The 23903-nt window shown below is 43.4% G+C and overlaps 1 protein-coding gene across 6 annotated transcripts in view; it reads right to left on the bottom strand.

The window, feature by feature from the left end:
• Nucleotides 1–23903, bottom strand: part of DOCK1 (dedicator of cytokinesis 1) — a 550659-nt gene that overhangs the window by 389078 nt on the left and 137678 nt on the right. For all 6 annotated transcript variants that reach the window (XR_006416228.1, XM_044445702.1, XM_044445703.1 and 3 more), the window contains exons 24-25: nt 21251–21321; nt 13586–13692 (exon numbers count right to left, since the gene is read on the bottom strand). Coding sequence is in view for 5 of the 6 variants with exons in the window: in XM_044445702.1 (XP_044301637.1) it covers nt 13586–13692; nt 21251–21321 (178 nt within the window). In the remaining variant the exon portion in view is untranslated. The remainder of the gene's footprint in view (nt 1–13585; nt 13693–21250; nt 21322–23903) is intronic.

The raw sequence follows: 23903 nt of genomic DNA, 5'->3' as shown, positions 1-23903 counted from the left end.
AGTTGGACAAGGCATGCCAAATAACCACAGCAGTGGCCCAAGTACACCATTACATCAGCAAAGCAGGTATTCCCCTACAATGAAGAATTTCCCATGCTGCCAACATATAAGAAAACAACAGTCTCATGAATCCAGTGAGCTTATAAAAACTTCTTAGGATCCTCCCCCTAGATATATCTTACTTTTGGATCTAGTGGTTACTCTGAGTTTAATTCAGAGGTGTCTTTCCACCACAGCAGAGGCTGGTATTATGTCTTCAGTCCACAGAGGTTACCCACCCTTGCTATGAGAGGCTTATAGAATAACTTGCTCATACAATGCTCTTCTGGTAAACAACACAAAAACTAGAAAAAATCCTGTGTTAATGAGGTACTTTAAAGAGTCATAGTCATGACTGTGACAATGACTATATCTGTGACCAAAGTTTTGACCAAGTTTATTTTATTCATTAGGGTTCATTCACTTCATCTATTATTCTCTTTAGTCACTGTTTCTTTTATTAAGTAATCTCTCATATGTTGTGGCACTGGAGTTTGAGATGCTGTCTACTAGCGCACCAAAGAGTACTAATGGATTTTCTCCTTTCACCCATTTCAGATCTAGAGTAGCCACAAGCCTAAACACAGCTTCCTAAGCCAAGTCTGAGTGATCATGTGTTGTGAGAACTTTCAAAAGCCATGCTCCCTATATGATCAAGGCTAATTTTAGAGGCACGTGATAAGCATGGGAATCAATTACCGTATTTTTTGCCCTATAAGATGCACTTTTCCCCCCTCAAAAGTAAGGGGAAATGTCTGTGCGTCTTATAGAGTGAATATGTGTGTGCAGTAAGTCTGTCAGATGTGCAGCCCATGGGGAAGTGATGGGGAATGTGCCTGTGATTATGTGCTCATTTGATTCAGAATTTTTTTTTCTTGTTTTCCTCCTCTAAAAACTAGGTGTGTCTTATGGTCAGGCGTGTCTTATAGAGCGAAAAATACGGTATGTTCAGACCGTAAAGAAAGGAATTAGACATAGAAATATGCAACTGAGACAGAAGATATGACCTGTACTTCATTGCTGACTTTAGAGTAAGCCTAATAATATCCCCTCATTTGGTCAATAAAATATTGCACTGTTGCTTGGGAGGTTTTTCTTACTTTTGCCAATACAGGAGCTTGATTATATCATCTCGTGTGTATGCACTTAGATTTAAGAACTGAACTGTAATGCTCCAGGTGCACCAACTAAGTTTTAATAATTAGTAGGAGATAAATATACAGTATAAATGCAGACAAGAGCATATGTCCATGTTCTCTATTTTTGATCTGGCATGCTTGATTAAAGTCCATACATATCCAGAGATGATGAAAGCTCAAAGAACTGTGATTCAAGAACTGTGCTGTAACACACTACATGAATTTGAAGAGCAGCACACATGTATATTTGGTGCAACTTCCATAAGCATTCTACAAGAACATTAACACTTTTCATCATAGGAAATAAGAACTATCCCACTTCTCTCTTCCCATTCCAAAATCTTACTTTTTGCAGTTGTATAGATCACACCTATAAAGGGCAGCAAAAGACCTAATCATATACAACCAATTCAAGCAGGGAGCCACACAGTATTTCAGATACCTACTCATAGATCACAGAACTGAGTGATTCAGTTTTAATCAAGAGTCTTGCAAGTTTAGCTGATGCAGGAAAGCTCTAGAGTGGTAGTTTCAGAGGAATGTTTTAATCAGCTTGAACATGCCTTTATCGAAATTGACTATTATTACATAGATTCACCCTGAGTGCATACTTGGAATGATTATCTCCAACTAGCTAATATTTATTATTACAAAGCAATCTGTCATCAACCTGGGTCTGAATCACCATAGTAGAGAATACAACAAGCAATTTAGGCGCTAGAGATGTAAACATATGCTAAAACAGGAAACACTGTCCTAATAGTTTTATCGTGGCTCTGTACTCCTTATCGGGCTTCGGAGAGGGTGGATTTGACCTGGTCCTGAATGGTGCAACACTCCCTCTTAGGGACAAGGTCTGCAGCTTAGGAGTACTCCTCGACCCGGAGCTTTCTTTGGAAGCTCAGGTGACAGCGGTGGCGAGGAGCGCCTTCCTTCAGCTTCGGCTGATTAATCAGCTGCGCCCCTACCTGGAGTACGACTGCCTGGCGATGGTGACACACGCGCTGGTGACTTCCCACCTAGACTTCTGTAATGCGCTTTACGTAGGGCTTCCCCTGAAGACGGTCCGAACACTTCAATTGGTGCAAAATAGAGCTGCCAGGTTGCTGACGGGGACGGGGCGTTATGCTCACATGACTCCAGTCCTCCGTCAGCTTCACTGGCTTCCCATTGAAGCCTGGGCCCAATTCAAGGTGTTGGTTGTGACCTATAAAGCCCCAAACGGCTTGGGTCCTGGCTACCTGAACGAGCACTTACGTCCGTATATGCCCGACCGCCCCTTGAGATCTGCGGGAGAGTCCCTTCTCCGGGAACCCTCCATGAAAGAAATTAGGAGAGTAAGTACTCGGAGGAGGGCTTTCTCTGCGGTGGCACCCAACCTATGGAATTCACTCCCCAAAGAGGTCCGCGTGGCACCGTAGTTACTGGTTTTTCGGCACCAGGTAAAGACCTTTTTATTTAAACATCATTTTAATTGTTAAAATATATGATCTGGCCAGGGCAACTTCTTCTTCCTTCTCTTTTCTCCTCCTATATTCTTTATTTACTTATTTTATACTGTTAATTTTAATTTTATATTATTGTATCTCAGTGTATTTTTTGTATTTTTGTATTTAGTGGTAATTTATTATGTTCTATTGTATTTCAATGTATTTTATTGTGTTGTAAGCCGCCCCGAGGCTTCGGCAAGGGGCGGCATAGAAATGTAATAATAATAATAATAATAATAATAATAATAATAATAATAATAATAATAAACCATTCTAATGCACATTCATTCTGAAAAACACCCCACCATTATGAATGGATTAAAAATAATATTCTTACCAAGAATGTCTCCTTCCAGAGCTCCCAGCATTTATTCTTATTCCTATATAAGCCATAGTGGGGCTATGTGTTGGCAAGCCATTCAGAATATTCAAGCCATCATTTGCTGTATCATCTGAACCTGAGGACTGTGTACTCTAAGAATGTGGCATAACCAGCAACATACCAAGGGCTGTACTAGGGTTGTATAACCCTCAAATAATCCACAGTTCCTGAATATGGACATCACAAGCTACATGGCACACCAGAATGGACCACAGCATACCATGACTTAAATAAGTCATGGTGTGCAGCAATGATCATGAGAACTGGTTCTTTGTGTGTTGTGTGATTTAAAAATAGTCCTAACCTTTGTTTTGGTCACCAGCTTTTATGAATCACAGGGTTTCGCACAATATTTAGGATTTCCCAAATATGGCCCTTTAGATACACAACCATTGCCAGCCTTACAGTGTTATTGCAAGCAACTCTGAAAGCTGAACTTCGGCTACTTGGCACTAACAATTTACGTTACTAAGCAGGGAAAATGTGTAAGGAAGAATTAAACATGAATTAGAAGATGAGAAGAACATTCTACTGCATTACCGTTACTTATCATATTGGGAAGTGAAGCTTTCCTTTGATCTTAATCAGTTAAGACAGAATATTTTCAAATGGGTGGGGAAACTTTTATGTTGATAGTTGCATTCCCAGTAGAGAGAGATGGGTATCTATCACAGAATGGATGGATGCACACCTACCTTCCCTTCTTTCAAAAGAAGAAATTTTCAAAAAGGGTAGTAGAAAGGACATGGGGAATTATAGACCGGTGAGCCTTACGTCCACTGTAGGAAAAACAATGGAAAGGCTCATAATGGAGAGAGATCGATTGATGCTAGATAGTTAAGGGAGGCTGACAGCCACACAACACGGCTTCCACAAAAACAGGTCCTGCCAGACAAACTGTGGAATTCTATGACAAGGTTTCGAGATGGCTAGATGGAGGGGATGCAGTGGATGTGGTATACCTGGATTTCAGCAAGGCCTTTGACAAAGTGCCCCATGATATCCTGGTGGAGAAACTGAGGAGTTTTGGGATACACCAAAACACTGTCCAGTGGATCAGGGCATGGCTGACTAACCAAAAGCAGAAGGTAACCATTAGTGGGGAATCACTGGGATGGTGGCCAGTGACAAGCGGGGTCCCCCAGGGCTCTGTCCTGGGACCGATCCTGTTTAATCTTTTCATTAACGACATGGAAGAAGGGGTGAACAGTCTGCTGATCAAATTTGCAGACGACACTAAAACTGGAGCAGTGGCCACAACGGAGGAGCAGGTACTCCAGATCCAAAAGGATCTGGACAGACTATGGAAGTGGGCAGAAGACAACAGGATGGTGTTCAATGTGGATAAGTGCAAGATCTTGCACTTGGGGCACAGGAATAGCTGTCATAAGTACAGGTTAGGTGACAAGTGGCTGGAGAGCAGCACTTGTGGAAGGAACCTCGGGGTACTAAACATGAGTCAGCAGTGTGATGTGGTGGTCAAGAGGACGAACACCACCCTTGGTTGCAAAGCCAGAAGTGTGGCTTCTAGATCAAGAGAGGTATTACTACCACTCTACACGACTCTGGTGCGCCCGCAACTGGAGTATCGTGTTCAGTTTTGGGCCCCTCATTACAGAAAGGATATAGCCAGGTTGGAGTCAGTACAGTGTAGGGCCACAAGGTTGGTGGCCGGTTTGCAGGGGATGCCCTATGAGGGATGAGGGATGCCGTATGAGGAGAGACTGAGGGAAGTGGGTCTCTTCAGCCTGGAGAAGAGGAGACTCAGAGGGGATATGTTGGCGACATACAGGTATGTGAGGGATGTCACATGGAGATGGGTAGAGACCCGTTCTTCCCTGCAGAGGAAGGCAGGACACACTCCAATGGAGCAAAGCTCAGGGAGCCAAGGTTCCATTTGGATGCCAGGAAGCACTTCCTGACAGTCAGGACCCCGAGAGGACGTTGAGGCCCCATCAGTGTGGGTTTTCAAGGATAGGCTGGACGTCCACATGGTGGGCATGTCATGAGTGGAGCCGGCTGGTGCCGGAGGTCAGACTAGATGGCCCGGGAGGCCCCTTCTGACTCACTCTGTTTCTATGTTTCTTTCTCCCACCACCAGTAACTGCCAAAAAAAATGCATTTTTTCTCTGAAATTAATATCCAAATCAGAAAACACATCAAAGCAAATTTTCCCTTACTGAACATCATTACCCACCCAGTTTCTCTGATTTGTGGAAATTGAAAATTGAAGTGCCTTTACAGATGAGAAAAAGGCAGGTCGCCTACCTGTAACTGTCATTCTTCAAGTGGTCATTCGTGCATTTGTACATATGGGCTCTGTGCGCATGCACAGAACTCAGCTGGGAAGACTCACAAGCTGATTATTTATTATTCAGCAGGAGCCTATCCTATAGACATGCCCAGTGTGAGGTGAGGGGCTCCCACCAAGACCTCAGTTTGAATGATAAGACTGCCATCATAAGCATGTCCCTTTCCCTTGGGGGTATGGGGTGTGTGTATCCCATATGTATCAAGTGACATAGTGAGTATGGTGGGCATATGTGAATGCACAATGACCACTCGAAGAATGACAGTTAGCGGTAGGCAAGCTACCTTTCTTCATCATGGTCTCTGTACACCACACATATGGGCAACAAGCGAGCTTACCTCTTACAGGAGGGTGATGTTGCTCAGAAGTGAAAGGACGACAGATCTCCCAAAGCTGCAGTCAGCTTTAGCTCAAATCTCAAGCCAATCATGGTGAATGAAGGTTGGGGCACAACAGATTTCAGTAAGAGACACTCCAGCATACATGGCTGTGGAGATTGCTGTCACTCTGGTGGAGTGTGTATTGATAAGGCCATTGAGTTGGAGATAAGCGAGATTGTATGTTAGGTGGATTGTGTAAGATATCTACTTGGCAAATCTCTGTGAGGAGGTAAATGAATGTTGAGATGCACCTCCATAGGCAATAAAAAGTCTTTGTGCCTTACAAATAGGCTGCGTTGTAGCCTTATAAAAGGCTAGAGCCCTGTGGACATCTAAGGGGTGGAAGACTAGCTCAACTGGGTTGGAAAGTGACTGAAAGAAGGCTAGAAGTACAATAGGTTCATTAATGTGAAAGGTGGAAATGACTTTTGGAAGGAAAGTGGGATTGAGGTGGAGTACCACTTTCTCTTTGTAGATGGTGAGAAAAAGTGGATCGATCCTGAGTGTGGTTAAATTGTTGGCTCAACAAGCTGATGTGCCAGGCAGCACACTATCTCCTATCCTGGTGGCAAGAAGATGAAGGGACAGCAATCTTGTTCCCCCTTGTTTGTTGATATATCTAACAACCGTGGTGCCGTGTGCAATACTCTGGACATGCACTCTGGACATGTGGTGTTGTCTGTAATACTCTATAATACTCTGGACATTTCTGTCATGGATTAGAGTCTGAAAAGCTTGGAGAGCTTTCTGAACTGCGAGGAGCTCTAGAAAGTTCATACGGCTCTCATGTGGGACCCATTTTCCTTGTATCTTGGGAGGGAACACAGTGAGCTCCCCATCCTGAGAGCGAGGCATCTGTTATAATTGCCATGGTTAGTTCTGGTGAGCAGAACATGGCTCCAACTGTGGTGTTGGTTACATCGGTACACCACTTGTCTGTCTGTATCAAAAAGGGAAGTCCAAGTTTGGTCAGGTGGGGCTCTGTCCTGATGTTGAATGATGACAGGAACCAGAGTTGAAGCAGTTGCACATGTAGTCTGGTGAGCGGGATCACAGTGATTAAGGGGGCCACCAGTCCTAGAACAAACTGTGTAAGACCGCGCCGCGCCGGAGGGGAGCCGCTGCCTCGCCGCGTAAGGCCGCGCCGCGCCGCCATCCACCGCCCACTTGGCTGCTCCGCCACGCCCCAGCACGTGTGGCAGGCGTGCTCCGGACGAGGCGGGGCGTCGCAGGGCCGGTGGCTAGAAAGCGCCGGCGGCCTTGGGCCGGCAGCCGTAGGGCGTCGGCCAAAGGGCGGGTGCCGCCGTTCGGGTGGCCGAGCAGGGGGCGGGGCTGGCCAGGGGCTTTCGCTTGGCGATAGTAGGCCCCCTGCTGGGCTGTGAGTGAGGCTTTTTTTTTTTTAGTAGTATTTTTAATCGTTTTATGGAGTCGTCCCTGGCCATGCTGCCGCTTATGTTTCCTGGGGAGCGCACGGGTGCCGCCATTGAGGTGGTTATTGGCAAGGGACGTAACAGCGGTGGGAGCTTAACGTGTCCGCATAGAAGAAGGAGGGACAGATGGCTGACACCTGTCCCTACTTCTGGTTTTGCTCCCAGCCAGAGGGTGACTGACGAGGGTGCCTCATCAGTCGCCCCTCCGGCCTGACGGTGCAGTTGCTTAATGCCAGGTCGGTCAATAACAAATCTGCCCTCATCCAGGACCTGATTGTGGATGAGGGGGCCGACCTGGTCTGCATAACGGAGACCTGGGCGGGAGGGGGGGGATGTTGCCCTCTCCCAAGTGTGCCCGCCCGGGTATCTGGTCCAGCACTGCTCACGGCCGGAGGGGAGGGGAGGGGGGGGTCGCTTTGGTTTACCGAGCCTCCATCTATCTCACGGGACTTCCGGTCCCTTCGAGACCAGGGCTGGAGTGTCTCTACTTGGTGTTGGGCAACCGAGACAGACTGGGGATTCTGTTGGTGTACCGTGCACCCTTCTGCCCAACAGTCTCCCTGCCTGAGCTGACGGAGACTGTCTCGGACCTGGTGTTGAGGACCCCCAGGATGTTGGTCCTGGGGGACTTCAATCTCCATGCCAAGGCTAGTCTGACCGGGGCGGCTCAGGACTTCATGGCCTCCATGACGGCCATGGGGCTGTCTCAACATGTCACCGGCCCGACCCATGAACGGGGACACACTCTGGACCTGGTTTTCTCGACGGGGCAGGAAGAGGGTGGTCTGAGGGTGAGGAATTTATGCTTGACTCCCCTGTCATGGTCAGATCACTTCCTGGTGAGGTTTGTGCTCGAGAGCGACTTCTCCCTCTGTAAGAGTGCGGACCCGATTATGTGGGTCCGCCCCCGGAGCCAGATGGATCCAGAAGGATTCCTGAAAGCCCTGGGGGAGTTTCCGGCTGACAAGACGGGTGCTCCTGTCGAGGCTCTGGTCGAACTGTGGAATGGGGAGATGACCAGGGCTGTAGACACGATCGTTCCTAAGCGTCCTCTCCCACCGGGCAGAGCCCGCTCTTCCCCTTGGTATACTCCTGAATTGAGGGCAATGAAGCAGGTTGGGAGACGACTAGAGCGTAGGTGGAGGAAATCACGAGATGAATCTGACCGAACACACTTAAGAGCCCACTATCGGGCCTATGCTGTGGCGGTGAGGGCGGCAAAAAAGAGATTCTTTTCCGCTTCCATTGCCTCCTCACAATGCCGTCCGGCGGAGCTCTTTTGAGTGGTGCAAGGCCTGGTTCGTCCAGGTCCAAAGGAAGACCTGATTCCACCCTCAAAGGCCTGCTGTGACGACTTTGCCAGGCATTTCAGGGAGAAAATCGCTTAGATTTGTCACGAGCTGGACACCACTATTGATTCAGAGGTTTCAAAGGAGACACCAACGCTGCCGTCTGGTCCAGATTTATTGGATGAATTTCAGTTATTGCGGCCCGATGACGTGGACAAGGTGCTTGGGCGAGTACGTCCAACCACTTGCCTTTTGGACCCTTGCCCATCTTGGTTAATAAATGATTCCAAGCACGGGATTGGAACCTGGATCTTGGAAGTGGTTAACGCTTCTCTGAGGGAGGGTCGGGTGCCTGCCCCTTTACAGGAGGCGGTAGTCCGACCGGTCCTGAAGAAGGCATCACTGGATCCAGAGATGGCCACTAATTATAGACCAGTGGCCAACATCCCGTTTCTGGGCAAGGTGTTAGAACGAGTGGTGGCGGGACAACTCCAAGCACTCTTGGATGAAACTGATTATCTGGATCCATTGCAGTCCGATTTCAGACCCGGGTACGGTACTGAATCTGCCTTGGTCGCCCTGTACGATGATCTGTGCAGGGAGAAGGACGGGGGAGTGCGTCCCTGTTAGTTCTTCTGGACCTCTCAGCGGCTTTCGATACCATCGACCATGGTATCCTTCTGGATAGGCTTGCGGGATTGGGGGTCAGAGGCACTGCTTTGCAGTGGTTCTGCTCCTATCTCAATGGCCGGTTCCAGAAGGTGGTGCTGGGGGACTATGGCTCTGCGCCATGGCAGCTATGCCATGGAGTACCGCAGGGGTCCATTTTGTCCCCTTTGCTGTTCAACATATACATGAAACCGCTGGGAGAGGTCATCAGGAGGTGTGGGCTGCGGAATCATCAGTACGCTGATGATACCCAGCTCTACCTCTCGTTTTCCACCAATCCAGGTGAGGCAGTGGCTGTGCTGAACCGGTGCCTGGCCGAGGTAATGGGCTGGATGAGGGCCAATAAACTGAAGCTCAATCCAGACAAGACGGAGGTCCTGTTGGTTGGCGGATCGGGCTTCCGAGAGGGTGAATTGAACCTTGTCCTGAACGGGGTTGCACTCCCTCTTAGGGACAAGGTCCGCAGCTTGGGAGTGCTCCTCGACCCGGAGCTTTCACTGGAAGCTCAGGTAACAGCAGTGGCGAGGAGCGCTTTCCTTCAGCTTCGGCTAATTCATCAGCTGTGCCCCTATCTGGAGAATGACTGCCTCGCGACAGTGACACATGCGTTGGTGACTTCCCGTCTGGACTTCTGTAACGCGCTCTACGTGGGGCTACCCTTGAAGACGGTCCGGATACTTCAATTGGTCCAAAATAGAGCTGCCAGGCTGCTGACGGGGACTGGACGTTATGTTCACATGACTCCAGTTCTCCATCAGCTTCACTGGCTTCCCATTGAAGTCCGGGCCCAACTCAAGGTGTTGGTAATGACCTATAAAGCCCTAAACGGCTTGGGTCCTGGTTACCTGAAGGAGTGCTTACATCCTTATATGCCCAGCTGCCCCCTGAGATCGGCGGGAAAGGTCCTTCTCCGGGAGCCCTCCGTGGAAGAAGTTAGGAGGGTGGTTACTCGGAGGAGGGCTTTCTCAGCGGTGGCGCCTAAGTTATGGAATGCGCTCCCCAGAGAGGTCCGCCTGGCGCCGTCATTATTTGTTTTTTGGCGCCAGGCGAAGACCTTTTTATTTAAGCAGTATTTTAAATGTTAATATTACTGAATTTTATTTGGCCAGGGCGGCTTGTTTTATAGTGTTTGTTTTATATTATATATATGTATTTTATTGTATATATTTTAAAATGTTATTTTAATTTTTTGTTGTAAACCGCCCCGAGGCTTCGGCGAATGGGGCGGCATAAAAATGTTTTAATAAATAAATAAATAAATAAAATATGCCATTTGGATCAAGAGTGCAGCAGAGAAGTAGAATCAGCAGCCAACTGCATCTAGGCATCTACTCTCCCTGTCAGCTGGGGTAGAATGTTGTCTCCCAGATAGACCCTGAGAAGATTCCACTACAATAGAATTGGGACACGGATGTTAGAAGAGGAACTTTGCATCCTTCTCCTGTACATATTTTCCACCCTATAACAAAGGAGAGCTACAGATGCAGGAGATTTCCACTCCCGACGTACCATGTGAAGTAGGGTGGAGAGGAGGGATATGGCAACTGGTGTGTTGGTCTCAATGCATAGAATGCTTCAAAAATTGGGTATTTTGCCTTGCCAAGATCTTAGAGCAGATTGAGCCCTAGACTATGGGTCATGTGGAAGACCTGAGTGGAGAGGAAAACCAATGCTTTGTATGGTAGGTAGCAGAGGAAGAATGTCCCCATGCACCCACAATTGTGGTCAAAGAAGAAATGAGGTCTCAGTGGGAGCTCCTCCTGTCATGCAGTGCATGTCTAGGGGATAGGCTCTCATTGAATTGAATAATAATCAATCAGTATTGGAATCTTCCTGACTGAGCTTCATGGATGTACACAGAGCCTGTATGGGTGATGCACAGAGACCACGACAAAAAAACTAACTTTTTGTACTTCCTCAAACCTCCCATTTTGTATCCTGAGCCTTGACAGAAAGCCCTAGGAAATTCCAACTTGCCATCAGGATATTTATTTGGGAAACATAAACCAAGAAAAAATAAAGTGTTTGAGTTCCAAAATACGACTTAAGATATGACTTTACAGATGCAAAAATTTGCCTTTTTCAGAAACAGAACAGGGACCACAATTCATTCCCTTTAACAGCAAACACAGGTGATCAAGCCCCAAGAGTTTGTACATGAAAGGCAATAACTGAAATTAAAAGAGTGGTTTCTACATTCTTGCAGAATCCCAAGATATGCATTAAGTACGTAAGTTTCTAAATTAAAAGAAATGTTAAAAACTTTCCCAGAAATGATCTGAAAAGGGCCCAAGTTCTCCTAGAAAGTACAAAATCTTGGGGTTTTAGCATATATATATTAAAAAAGTGGAGTGAGAAGGCAGGAGATGGAATGAGTTTGAGCCCCTACAGGTTTCCCAAAACTGAGATGATGACAGTGTTAATTGTTATTTTTACTCATTAGTTGGGTTTCATATATTATATTAGTGATACTTTGGATGGTATATATTTGTATCTCAGATGTATTTGTTTTTATTTTTTCTCTGTAATAAAAAAAATAAAAAAGGGGGGATAAAAAGAGATTGAGGGGATACATGCCATGATGAGGCTTTAGGATTGAGATGGAAAATGGCATAATTTACTTTTGTATGATCCAGATATTGTGTCCTGTCTATGTAGCAATATAGTACTCAGGTCTGGTACTGAATCCCTAGTTTGAGGAGCATTTCAGAAACTTGAAAAAGGGGCACCCAAACAGTGTTACAAGGGTCCTGTTTCAAGTTTCCTGGAGCCTTGAGCAAGAACATTCCTACTAGAGCCTGGGGAAACACATGTGCAAGCAGAGTGGTGCAGGGCTCCAAATTTGTGGCTGACCTGACTCAGCACCTGTTTTGTTACTGTTGTATGTCATCTAGTCTTTGATTTATGGTGACTTTATAAATGAAGGCCCTCCAAAATGCCCTGCCCCTGGTCGCCCTGATCAACTCCTGCAAACTGCTAATTTGCAGGCTAATAAATGGCTAATATTTATTATATCCAAGAAGCAAACAAAAATGGTTTGCCCTGTCTATTTATTTATATTTACACCTCCCTTTTTTTTTTTCCTTACATAGTTCTCACTTTGATTCTCACAATAGCCTTGTGAGGTAGAGTCAGTGACAGAGTTGTCCTAAGGGCATCCCATGTTCATGTTACAAAATGACAGAAAATTACAACTGTGAACAAGTTCAGCAGACACATCTATGGTTTGGGGAGGTGGTTAAAAATTTTTATTCAATGAAAACAATTCTCAAAGCAGTTTGCAAATGATCAATAAAGCAACACAGTCTCTGCCCATACAGGACAGGGGTAGATTTAAACTCAGGCATTGCTTTTTATTATTAAATAGTAGTTCTTACAATGAGCAAACAGAATGGAAAATGTTCAGGGATGGGCTAAACCATCAGAAAAGCTTTACATCAACCTGGCCTTTCAGAAAAGCGGACAGAACAGCCCTGCTTACCCTCCCTCTCTACTGATGTATGGTGGGCTGGCTGCTATGAGCTGACATCTGCAGGACATCTCATTTTTCAGCACAGCTGCTACAATGGTCCTGTCTCCTGTCACTATATTAGCATTTCACTTACTGGGAGGAACAATCACTTATTTTCAGTCACCTGTTATCAAGCAGAATAAGCATCTGAACAAAACAAACATGGCTTCCTTTCAGACAGCTGGGACTGTTCCTTCTTGAAAGGAAAATCTTTGGACCTTATCCAATCAACTCGACCTACTCAATGCTATAAGTGAAGGGGACATTGAGTACATGCATGGTAGGAACTTGTTCCTACCCAAGTACCTTGTACTTGCCCACAAACATCGTTCACATCTTCATGCATCAACATCTGAATTTCATCTAATACTGAACTAAGCAGCACTCTGAATGCATCCACAGACTGAACTTGTTATAATAGCGGCAGCCAGGTCACAAAATGCAAGAGTACTTTTGTGCTTGATCTGTTGAGCAAACATGGTGCAAGTCTGCCTCTGAGGGTTGCTTTCAGTTCCCAAATGGATCTGACTTTAGACAAAAGAAGCTCTATGTGGACGACTGAAATGGGAAACTGTGCTCAAAATGATGCTTTACGTTTGATTTGGTATATTCAGTTCCAACACAACAGCAAATTATGGCTAAGCAAAAATCAGAAAGTTAGAAGGAGAGCTCAAGTGTGCAAGATTATAAGAAAGGAAGAAGACAGAGCACATGAGCACAAGGACAAAGCCACACAGCCACAGCTATGTTTTGCCATATGTGAACTGACCTGATATTTTATTACCTTTTCTCTACAAGTCTAGTTCTGCCTGTATCAGAGTAGAGTATTCTTGGCTACTTGCTCAGCTATTGGCCAAATTAAGGCATAGTTGGCTTTAGCAGAGACTGGCAGATAACAATGTGACAATTTAATGATTCTTTAAAGATTCTCTGGTTTTTCCTTACCATGCTGTGTGAAAAGGTCACTGTGAACTATTTCAATCAAACAGTATAATTTTTGAATCGTTAGACGGCCCATTGGAACATTCAATATGAAATCCATAAATAGTTTGCTGGGGGTGGAATAAGAAAAAAAAATGAACATTACATTTAGGCATTTTATTTATTGCAATATTTCTATACTGCTAAGTATTTTTTAAAAAATCCCTAAGTGGATCATCACATGTATTTTTAACAATTCAATTACAATAATAAAAACATGGAGCAGTACCAAAGCAGTAAAACAGAACAATAGGAATATTACAGGCAGGGATATTCTGGGTGAACAGGTGCATTTTCAGGACACATGTAAAAGCTAACATATTTTCTACCTCCTGACTTGCACAGAGTGGGTGCCACTATGGCGAAGGTTCATAGTCAAGAGAGTACAGTCAATATACTGATAATTTTGGAATAACCAGCAAAGCCTTCTCTGATGATCCCAACAGCCAGCTGGGCAAAGGAAGGTTATCAGCAAGATATCATGGTCCCAATTCATTTTCGTCTTTGTATGACAACAACATAACCATGGACATGATTTGGCAGCTAATAGGCAAACAGTGCAGGGCGTTCTTTCTAGCACAGATTTCGTATGAGAGCACAGCTAGGTATACCAGTGAACACCCAAGATGGTGCAATGTGCATGAGGTTCAGCTTTTAAATCATGCCCAAGGGAAGTCCCACATAACAGTGCTTTACAATAGACTAATTGTGAGGGTATCAGTGCATGAATCACTTTGGCTAGATTTTTCATGCTTCCCCTTGAGGAGTCCTCCCAGGAAGATAAGCTTGGCTCGCCCCACAAAAGGGATTTCTGAGGTCTAAGGATGAGGCAGACAGGAAGCTGGAAAGAAAATGCACTGCAGTGGTTGAGGCACCTGAGCCCTCAAAGGTCAATGAGTGGAATCTCCTCCCTCCCCAGGGAGACTCAGAGTCTGACCCAGAGGTAGGAAAAAAACCAGCCCTTGTGAATATTGCATCCTGAAGTCAGGAGGCATTCAGGTCTTCCCTCTCTGGCAGAGTGCCTGACTGCAGGTTAAGCCTGTGTGACTGGCTGCAGCTGAAAGCGGGGTGTATCCAGCAAACTCGTAAATAAAATGCTGCCTAGAAGTGCCTCCAGACTTGCTGAATGCAATGTTTCACCAACCTTTAGGAGTTTTTCCTAACTCACTGCCTTGTTCCCTTGCCTGGACCCTTGTGAATGATCCTGAATAACTCTTGGCTATCTGTCTTCTGGACCGACCTGCTGGCTTATTCTGGAGCAGAGGCTAACACCCATTTGCAATGTCCTTGAAATACCAAGACAGCCTTGACTGAATTTTGACAAGATTTATCTATACTATTAAGTAGTCAACTGAGTTCCCAGTTTAAATCTAAGCCAGTTGTAAATCAAAACAAAGATGGACACAGAAGCACCCTCAGACATCTTACCTGAAAGTAAAACCCTGTCTATAACAGGCAAATAAACCAATTCCTAGTGCTGGGAACTGCCAACCCACAGGGTGTCTGGTCTTACTGGGATTTAGCTTCAATGTAGCTTCAGTTAGTCGAGTTAACAGTTCAGAATGTGCATGACCTCTCCCAACTTAGATCTTACACAGAGTCTTGGATATCATCAGCATACTCATACAATACCAGAGTTGGAAGGGGCCAAGAAGGCCACTGGGTCCAACCCCCTGCTGTTGCAGGTCACCAATCTACACCAATTTCACTTTGAATATCTCTAGCATGAGAGAGTCTACAGCCTCTCTAGGCAACTGGTTCCACTGTTGTATTGCTTTGACAGTGAGGAAACTTTCCCTGATATCTAGCTTGAATCTGGGTTGTCACAGCATGAGCTGATTATTCCATCTCCTACACTCTGGATTTTGACCTTCTGCTTTGTGACAGCATTTCAGGTACTTATATCACGCCCCCCCCCCAGCCTTCTCTTCTCAGGGCTGAACATGCCCAGTTCTCAGAGCAAGGTTTCCAAACCCCACATCATTTTTATTGCCCTCCTCTGGACCCTTTCTAATTTTTTTGCTTCTTTCTTATATCAAGGTACCCAGAACTGGACACAGTATTCCAGGTGAGGTCTGACTAGTGAGGAGTATACGGGAACTACTACTTCTCATGATTTGAAAGTAATACTTCTATTAATGCATGCTAAAGTAGCATTTGCCCTTTTTGCAGCTGCACTGGTGGGTCATATTTAGTCAGTTGTCCACAAGAACTCCAAGGTCCTTTTTTCCCCAGTTCTGTTGAGTCAGGTATTTCCCACCTTGTATTGATGAATTTGGTTTCTTTTCCCTAGTTGGAAGACTTGGCACTTGTCCCTATTGAATCTCATTCCTTTGCTTTCAGTCTAGCATTAAAGTTTATCAAGATCACCCTGGATCTTCATTTTGTCTTCCAGGGTTCTCACTATTCCGCCCAGTTTTGTATTGTATGCAAATTCCTTGTACTTCCTTATCTAAATAATTAATAAAGATTATTAATCTGCACTAAGACTAGGACTGAACCCTGTGGCACCCCACTAGTTACCTCCATCCAGTTTGATAAGGTGCCATTGACGAGCACTCATTGTGACCGATTTAGCAGCCAATTTTGGATCCACCTAATAGTTTTTCTATCTAGTCCAGTTTTTGCTAATTTGCTTATGAGAATGCCATGGAGCACTGTGTTGAAAGATTGCTAAACTCAAGATAGATTATGCCCACATTGTTTCTCTGCCTGTTTGGGAGGTTACCAAGTTGAAAAAATGAGATTTAATTAGTGTAACATGATTTTTCATAAATCTATGTTGGCTTTTATTAATCACTGCATTTTCTTCAAGGTGCTTGCAGGCTTGATTTTTTAATCATTTGCTCCACAATTTTTCCATGGACTGATGTCAGACTAACTGGTCTGTAGTTTGCAGGTTCATCTTTTTTCCCTCTTTTGAAAATGGGGACATTATCCCTTCTCCTGTCTAGCATTTTCCAATACATATTAAAGCTGGTCGTTCTGAGGGTTTCTCTGCTAGCTCTTTTATGAATCTACAATGGAGCTCACTGGGCCCTGGAGAGTGAGCATTTATTTATTTATTTATTTATTTATTTATTTATTTATTTAAAACATTTATATCCCGTCCCACATGAGAAAACGGAGCTCACTGGGCCCTGGAGATTGATTGATTATTTATTTAAAACATTTATATCCTGTCCTACATGAGAAAATGGAGCTCACTGGGCCCTGGAGATAGATAGATTGATTATTTATTTAAAACATTTATATCCCATCCTACATGAGAAAAATGTCCCAGGATGGCTTACAAAATTATAACAATGACAACAACAAATAATAACAAAAATTATGATAATTTGTAACAACAAAAAACCACCGTAAACAAGAAAAACATAGTATCAGAAAAAGTCCAAATCAAAATCAGAAACAAACGCAAAAACAAACAGAAAAAGCAACTGTGGATGTTAAAACCAATTAAAATTTCTAATTCTTAAAATGACAGGTAAATAAAAAGATTTTCATTCAGCAATGGAAAGAATATAAAGTCGGCAACAGGCGAACCTCTCCGGGGAGCGCATTCCAGAGTCTTATTTGAACTTGTTTATTCCATCTAGGTATTTCTTGACCATTTGTCTGTCAATCTTGGGCTGCCATTTCTCACTTTCAGCTTGTACTTCCTCTTGTAGATTTTCTTGTAGAAGACTGAAGCAAAGTAGGAACTGAGCACCTCTGCATTTTCCTTATCATTTGTTATCATTCAAGCCATCCACTTGAAGTAGCTGAACACCTTACTCTTTCATGCGTCTTCTGTTTTGGATGTGCCTGAAAAAGGCTTTCTGGTTGTTTTTAGCATCCCTTGCTAAGTTCATTTCCTGTCTTAGCCTTCCTGATGTCATCCCTGCTATTTGTTTATAGTCTTCCTTTTGACCTGGCCCTGCTTCCTCTCCCTGTATACGTTTTTTTTTCTTTGAGGTTGTCACTTTTTATGGAGCCACTTGGGCTTCCTCTGTTGTCTTCTACACTTTTTTCTTGTTGAAATTGTTCATAGTTGTGCTCGAAGAATCTTCTTTTTTGAGATTTCGCACCCCTCTTGGGCTCCTTTTCCCTTAAGAGTGAGTTGCCATGGCACTTTATCATTGCTCTGAGTTTGTTATAGTTGGCTTTCCTGAAGTCCAGATATATGTTGGTTGAAGTTAACATTTGTCTTCTTTATTAGTTGAGAATTCAAGTATTGCCTGGTCACTTTCCCCCAGGGTTCCGGTTGCTATTTTGTCCACTAGGTCATCCCTGTTAGTTAATATAAAATCAAGGATAGCTGTTCATCTTTTGGAGGGGCCATAATGGGCAGAAATTGTCTCCCAGGATGTATCAGGGAAAAGGAATCCTCCATAAGGAATCACTACATCATTCTTCTTGGAAACACTGGGAAATCATTTTTCAAAAATTCCATTCTTGTCCTCTTTTTGACTGGGTGGTTGGTAATAGACTCCAATAACTATGTTTTTTCTTATTTTTTATTCCCTATAAATTAAGTCAATGGGGCTACTAGATTCCTCTTTTTTTCTGTGCAGATATATGTGTCTTTTACAGATATGTGACTTTTATGTATAAAGGTGGGCAACTCCACCTCCTTTTTGTCCTTTCTATTTTTTTGACAAGTTGTATCCATCAACTGTAGAGTTCCAATCATGTGAATCATCCCACCAAGTTTCAGTTATTCCTGTAAGATCATAATTGCCCTCATGTACTATGAGCACAAGTTCACTCATTCATTGTTTGTTTCCCATACTCTGGGCACTGGTGTAGAGATGGAGAAGTTCATTCTTGTTATGCCCTGGTTTTCTTTCTACATTTCTAGGGAGATTGCTATTGGCCCCTGCTTAAGGTTTTTTTCTCTGTTGAAATATGCAAACCTTTGTCAGGTGATGGTATGCCATGTTGCACATCACCTTCCCCTGTATGTTTCAATTTAAAACCTTCTTGATGAACTTTTTCATGTAGCTGCCACACACGTGCTATCCATTCCAGTGACACCATGCCCAAATATCCTGATGAGCACTTCAAACAGCTTCTTACTGATTAAATAACATTGGGAAAAGATAATATCTGATGTCACCCCACAATTCAGTTTCCATGGGATCAAGGTTCAGTCACCCAGTGCTGTTCCCTGGAACTGACCCCACAATTTTTGCAGTGATTTCAGTTTTCAACTCACCAAGGTATTTCAGGGAGACACTGCGACCAACAATACTTTTGAGAGATCCAGAAGATCTAACATGCTCATTCCCCCACTGTCCCTTTAAGAATTGCCGAACACTACTCAAGGAGCTTTGGCTATTGGGTGGTATAGAAATAAAATTAGTAAGAGTACAAATAAAAAGGTAAGGGTCAAAGAGTATATGGTGGCTGCACAAATGCCAACATCTTCTTTATAGCCTTAGGCTCCTACAAAACAGGGTAAGACACTGTACTGGGACCTCAACAGACAATAAACCAACAGTATTGTCAAAGTCAGCTTGAAAATGAATTATTTTATTCTTAAGATGTTTTGCAAACTCATCACAGAGGGTTTCCAAGGGTTCCAGTACTGGGTTCACAATGTAAGATGAAAGTATTTCCTGAACCATTTGGAAAAGTTCAGTTGGAGATCTACTCAAGGATACAATATAAGTTGCAAAGCAACCCTTCTTTGCCACCTTCGTCTTGCAATAGGCACAGTTATATGCTCCTATGACAGGTCCTATGCCTCTTTGCTCCAGCCATCTTCTTATCTGTTCCACTGTCCAGAGTTCCCACATAAAACAAGAACTGCTCAAGGATAATTGCATTGATTACCATTGCATCTTGCCATTCCATAGTGTGACAAGGGTCTTGACAGTATCAGCATCTTTAACTACTGAGAAGTGCCCCAAAGCATTCCTTGAATTCCATGCACATGGCAGGCATGTTATGAGTGGGGTCAGCTGGAGCCAGGGGTCAGAGGGGTCAGTGGAGCCAGGGTCAGTGTATGTGCCTCAGGACATACACTGAAGTCCCCTAGGACCAAGATCCTAAGGTTCTCCAAAGCCATATATCAGTCATGAATATGGTTTTGGAGAAGGAAGCAGACTGGTTGGTACAAAATAGCATCACCAACCTGTCAGTTTGACCAAACAGAAGATATAAGCCTTCAAAGGCTATCCAAGGACAGAAGTGTTTCCTGGTAAGTGAAACTGCACTTTTATGGAGTTATTGACAACTTCCCTCTTCTTGGCTCTCCAGTATGGGCTGGTGCTGGATCAAGTAACGAGATGAGTGTCTACACCATCCAGCTTACCCATGATGCATGCCTGGTTAGCTTCCACATCCATGATCATAACATGAATGACTGAGATGCTGTTGTGAACCAACCTGCTTTTCACCAAGCTGACAACCATGCCAGAGGGTGCAGTAGCCAGGAGCTTGTGGTATGTGCAAAGAATCAACAAGAAATGGCTTATAGTCATCTGGGTCATCCACCACCCATTGTCATTTGCTTACCCATGACAACTGTTATGCAACACCCTCTAACTCTGTATCACCCTGCACCTCCTTTATCAGAAATTAACAAAAAGAAATAAGAGAAGGGCAGAAATTATGGAAATGAAGAAAGGCTTTACACAAGAGCAAAGATATAGCTGGCAATTTCAATTAAAAGTTTTTGAAATGTGAATTTAAGAGACGGTTTTGAAAAATCCTCTAACTTCTTTGTATATTTGTGAACTGTTCACAATTGTGCAAAACTCAGCTCATACCATCAAGTTAAATTATAACTTGCTCTCACATCATTCACTTAGCCTGGAAACAGAACATGTCACAAATCTCAGACTTCATGAAATCATTTTTTCCCGCTAAGACAGCTATTTAAGTTACTTCAACATCAGATTTATTTATGCTGCTGTAAAGTAGAGTTAATATTGTGATAACTCAGTCTTGTACATGATCTGACAAAATTAAATTTGCCTGTAACCATCTGCTAGGGACTTACAGAGGAAGGACAGAGCGTGGCATGCTTCTGTGGTACTTCCTCTAGCAGGTTGCTTCATTCTGTGCTCCATCCGTCCTTTACCAGGTGGGTCACTCACCTGCATAAAGCTCCTGCTGTCCCATAGCTGTTATGCCAGGGCCATTCATTTCAGAGTTAACTGAACAGTGATAATGGAGAAGAAAGATAGTAAACATGTGCTTCGGATCAGCATGGGTATAGTTTGGGAACCTCTTAAAAACAGAGAAGGCTGGAACTTGGCAGGAATCGATGGAATATTTATTTACTCATGTATCTGTGTGCATGAGCATGCTTGTGTACACATGAGTATGTATACATGCATGCTTGTGTACATCTGTCTTGCCATAAAAATGAAATACATTTCACCTATATTTTGGAAACTATAGTATATAATATATTGGCATGCTTATTAGATAAGATAGAAATAGATTCTAAGATGAGACAGGAGACTGGGCTGCACTGTTATATGGTGGCTCTGGTTCTTCCACCTTTGCAGAAAGTGGAACATGTTTAGTCAGAAGTAAATTACTCTAAGTTCAATGGACTGAGACTCTAGTGAGTGTATTCAGGTTTGAGACTTATTTCTCAAGTAGGTTCTTATTCAGACCAGTAATACTTACCTAAGTTCTTTCGGATCAAAAACAAGTTTCACATCATTCACAATAGTTGGCAGGTATTTAAGTGCAGCTCCCTACAATTAAATAAAACAAATGTATCATTTAATGGTAAACTGAAATCATGTGAGAGTTAGAGTTGTAACACACCAGCCTTTTCTTTACAATTATCAGACAACCCATATGAGCATTCCATGGAAAATAATCTTCAGACATGACTATGTGATGAAGAGGGCCTTCATCTAAAATGGGACCTGTGGGCACATTTGAGAATTTTGGAAACTGTTGTGGGCACCACCATAGCATGCCTAATTAGAGGATCGCCATTTTGGCATCTGTCACTTCTGTGAGTCCAGGGCTGTCTTACTCAGCAAAATTTTATTTCTTGACTATTGACCCCCACAATGTCTGTTTAATATGTGATTGCCTAAATCATTGCTTTATTGGAGGTGCGAGACATCCTGTGCTGCTTTACATAATATGCTTGGCAAGATGTGTCTTTTTGGGAGGAGATTATTATATAGATAATTCCTTGAATGTTCACTGATGCACACACTTTGTAAAATTATGTATCCTGTTTCCTGGAATTAACAAATGGAAAATGGAGATTCTCCACATGCTTTTGACAACTAGAAGACTGATATTACAAAACTGGAAATGGAAGCTTGCTTCTTGTGCAATAAATTGGGGACCTTGCAACACTTTTTGGCTGGCCAACTTCAAATTGATATTGATTTGTATATTTGTGCCACTTTTGTTGAAACATATGCATAATTCCTAGAAAGTTGTATGCATTTCATACATAACCATGTAGATTTATTTATAAAATGGGGGAAATTATAGTACACAAAGTACCCATAGTGGGGACTCTTCCACAGGTGCTTTTCCATGTGTCATGGCACTGTGCTGGGGACTCCAATCTAAGGGGTACACAACTATGAATGGCAAATTACGCTCTTTGGTATCTGAAAGGCCATAGCTTCATGATGCCAAATTAGGTTACAGAGGGAGAGAGGAGGAGGATTAAAACAACAAGGACAACTGTCCACGTATACTGAGACCAATACAAGCAAGATATTTGTTCTGTACTACTACTGTAGGGATATAGTTGTGCCCTGTTGGATTGTCTTTTTAGCCTTTACCTTTTTCTGAGCAAACCTAGCTTTCAGTTTCCTTCCTTGCTGAGTTGTATATCACTTAGACATAGACTATTTGACCTCTAAGGTACTTCATTTCCAGCAGTGTGAATAGCACAGCTGTTATTCGAACAAACAGTCTATGCACATAATAATTATCTTTCCGTCACTTTGCTCTACACATTCTATTTGCATACATATGGTAAGGTCTTCTGTGGGCTACACTAAGTCCATATGTTCTCTGTTGGAGCTCAATTCTCACTGCAACTAATATATCCATGGTATGAAACAATGAACCACAAGAGCTAAAGCGGCTGTATGTATCATCTCGAGTGACTTAATCATACTGATTTTTTTATCCATTAGCCATCAAATTTATAACTGTATTTCTGACTAAAAATATCACTATGGATGGTGATTAATATGAACTACTTTAGGGTAAAGTTCAGGGTACATTATTCAGTATAATTATTTTAATTAAATTCATTAGCATATCTTTATATAAGATAAGAGCTATCAATGATACAAAATAAGCTTTTCTTGAATAATGCATGAAGTAATTACTAATTTACATATTTCTCAAGATGATGCTTGTTAAACTGATTTTAGTTAGTAAAGAATGAAGAGGAATTTCATACAATCCATTAACGTAGTTGTCTCTTCTCTCTTTCTCTTCCTTCCCTCTCCCTCCCCCACCACAAAGAAACCTTAGTTCACTCCGCAAGATGAAAAACTGATATATCTTTTTCAGCACAATCTAAAAACAACAACTCAGTGTCTTCTCCAGTGTCTTCTTTATAGTTCTTTCCCAGTATAAAGAAATAGCAATATACAACCATGTATACTGCGTTCACGGTACCATAGAAGGCCAGCGGGTCCAACCCCTTGCTCCCTCTCAGATGGCTGTCCAGTTGCACCTAGTGTGGTACAGTCCACAACCTCCCTAGCTAATAAGTCCCATTGTCATACTGCTCTAACAGTCAGGAGGTTCTTCCTGATGCGAAGCCAAAACCTGGCTTCCTATAACTTGAGCCTATTAATTAATGTCCTGCGCTCTGGGATGATTGAGAGATTCTGTCCTCCTCCAATGTTACAACCTTTCATGCACTTATTTTATTTATTTATTTATTTAAAGTTTTTCTATACTGTCCTCTTACCAAGAGACTCGGGACAGTCTTACAATAACAGAAAGTAAAGCACACTACCATCTTCTACAAAATCCCAGTCAAAATGACAATTTAAGCCTTAAAATAAAAATGTTTTGGCCTGGCACCGAAAAGAATGAAGTGTCAACACCAGGCAAACATCTCTAGGGAGCGCATTCCATAACCAGGACACCACGACAAAGAAGGCCCTTCTCTGGGTAGCCACTCTCCTGATTTCCTTCAAGGAGGGCTCCCAAAGAAGGACCTCCAACCCTAATCTTAAGGGGTGGGCAGCCACATAGTGAAGGAGACACTCCTTCAGATATCCAGGTCCTAAGCCCTTCCCCTCAACAGGGCTGGTGCCAGGCTTTTGTGCAC

Source organism: Varanus komodoensis, unplaced genomic scaffold, assembly GCF_004798865.1.
Source record: "Varanus komodoensis strain SLA01 unplaced genomic scaffold, ASM479886v1 scaffold49, whole genome shotgun sequence".
Lineage (NCBI taxonomy): Eukaryota > Metazoa > Chordata > Lepidosauria > Squamata > Varanidae > Varanus > Varanus komodoensis.
The sequence above is the reverse complement of the archived record's forward strand: the minus strand, read 5'-3'. Positions and strand labels throughout refer to the sequence as shown.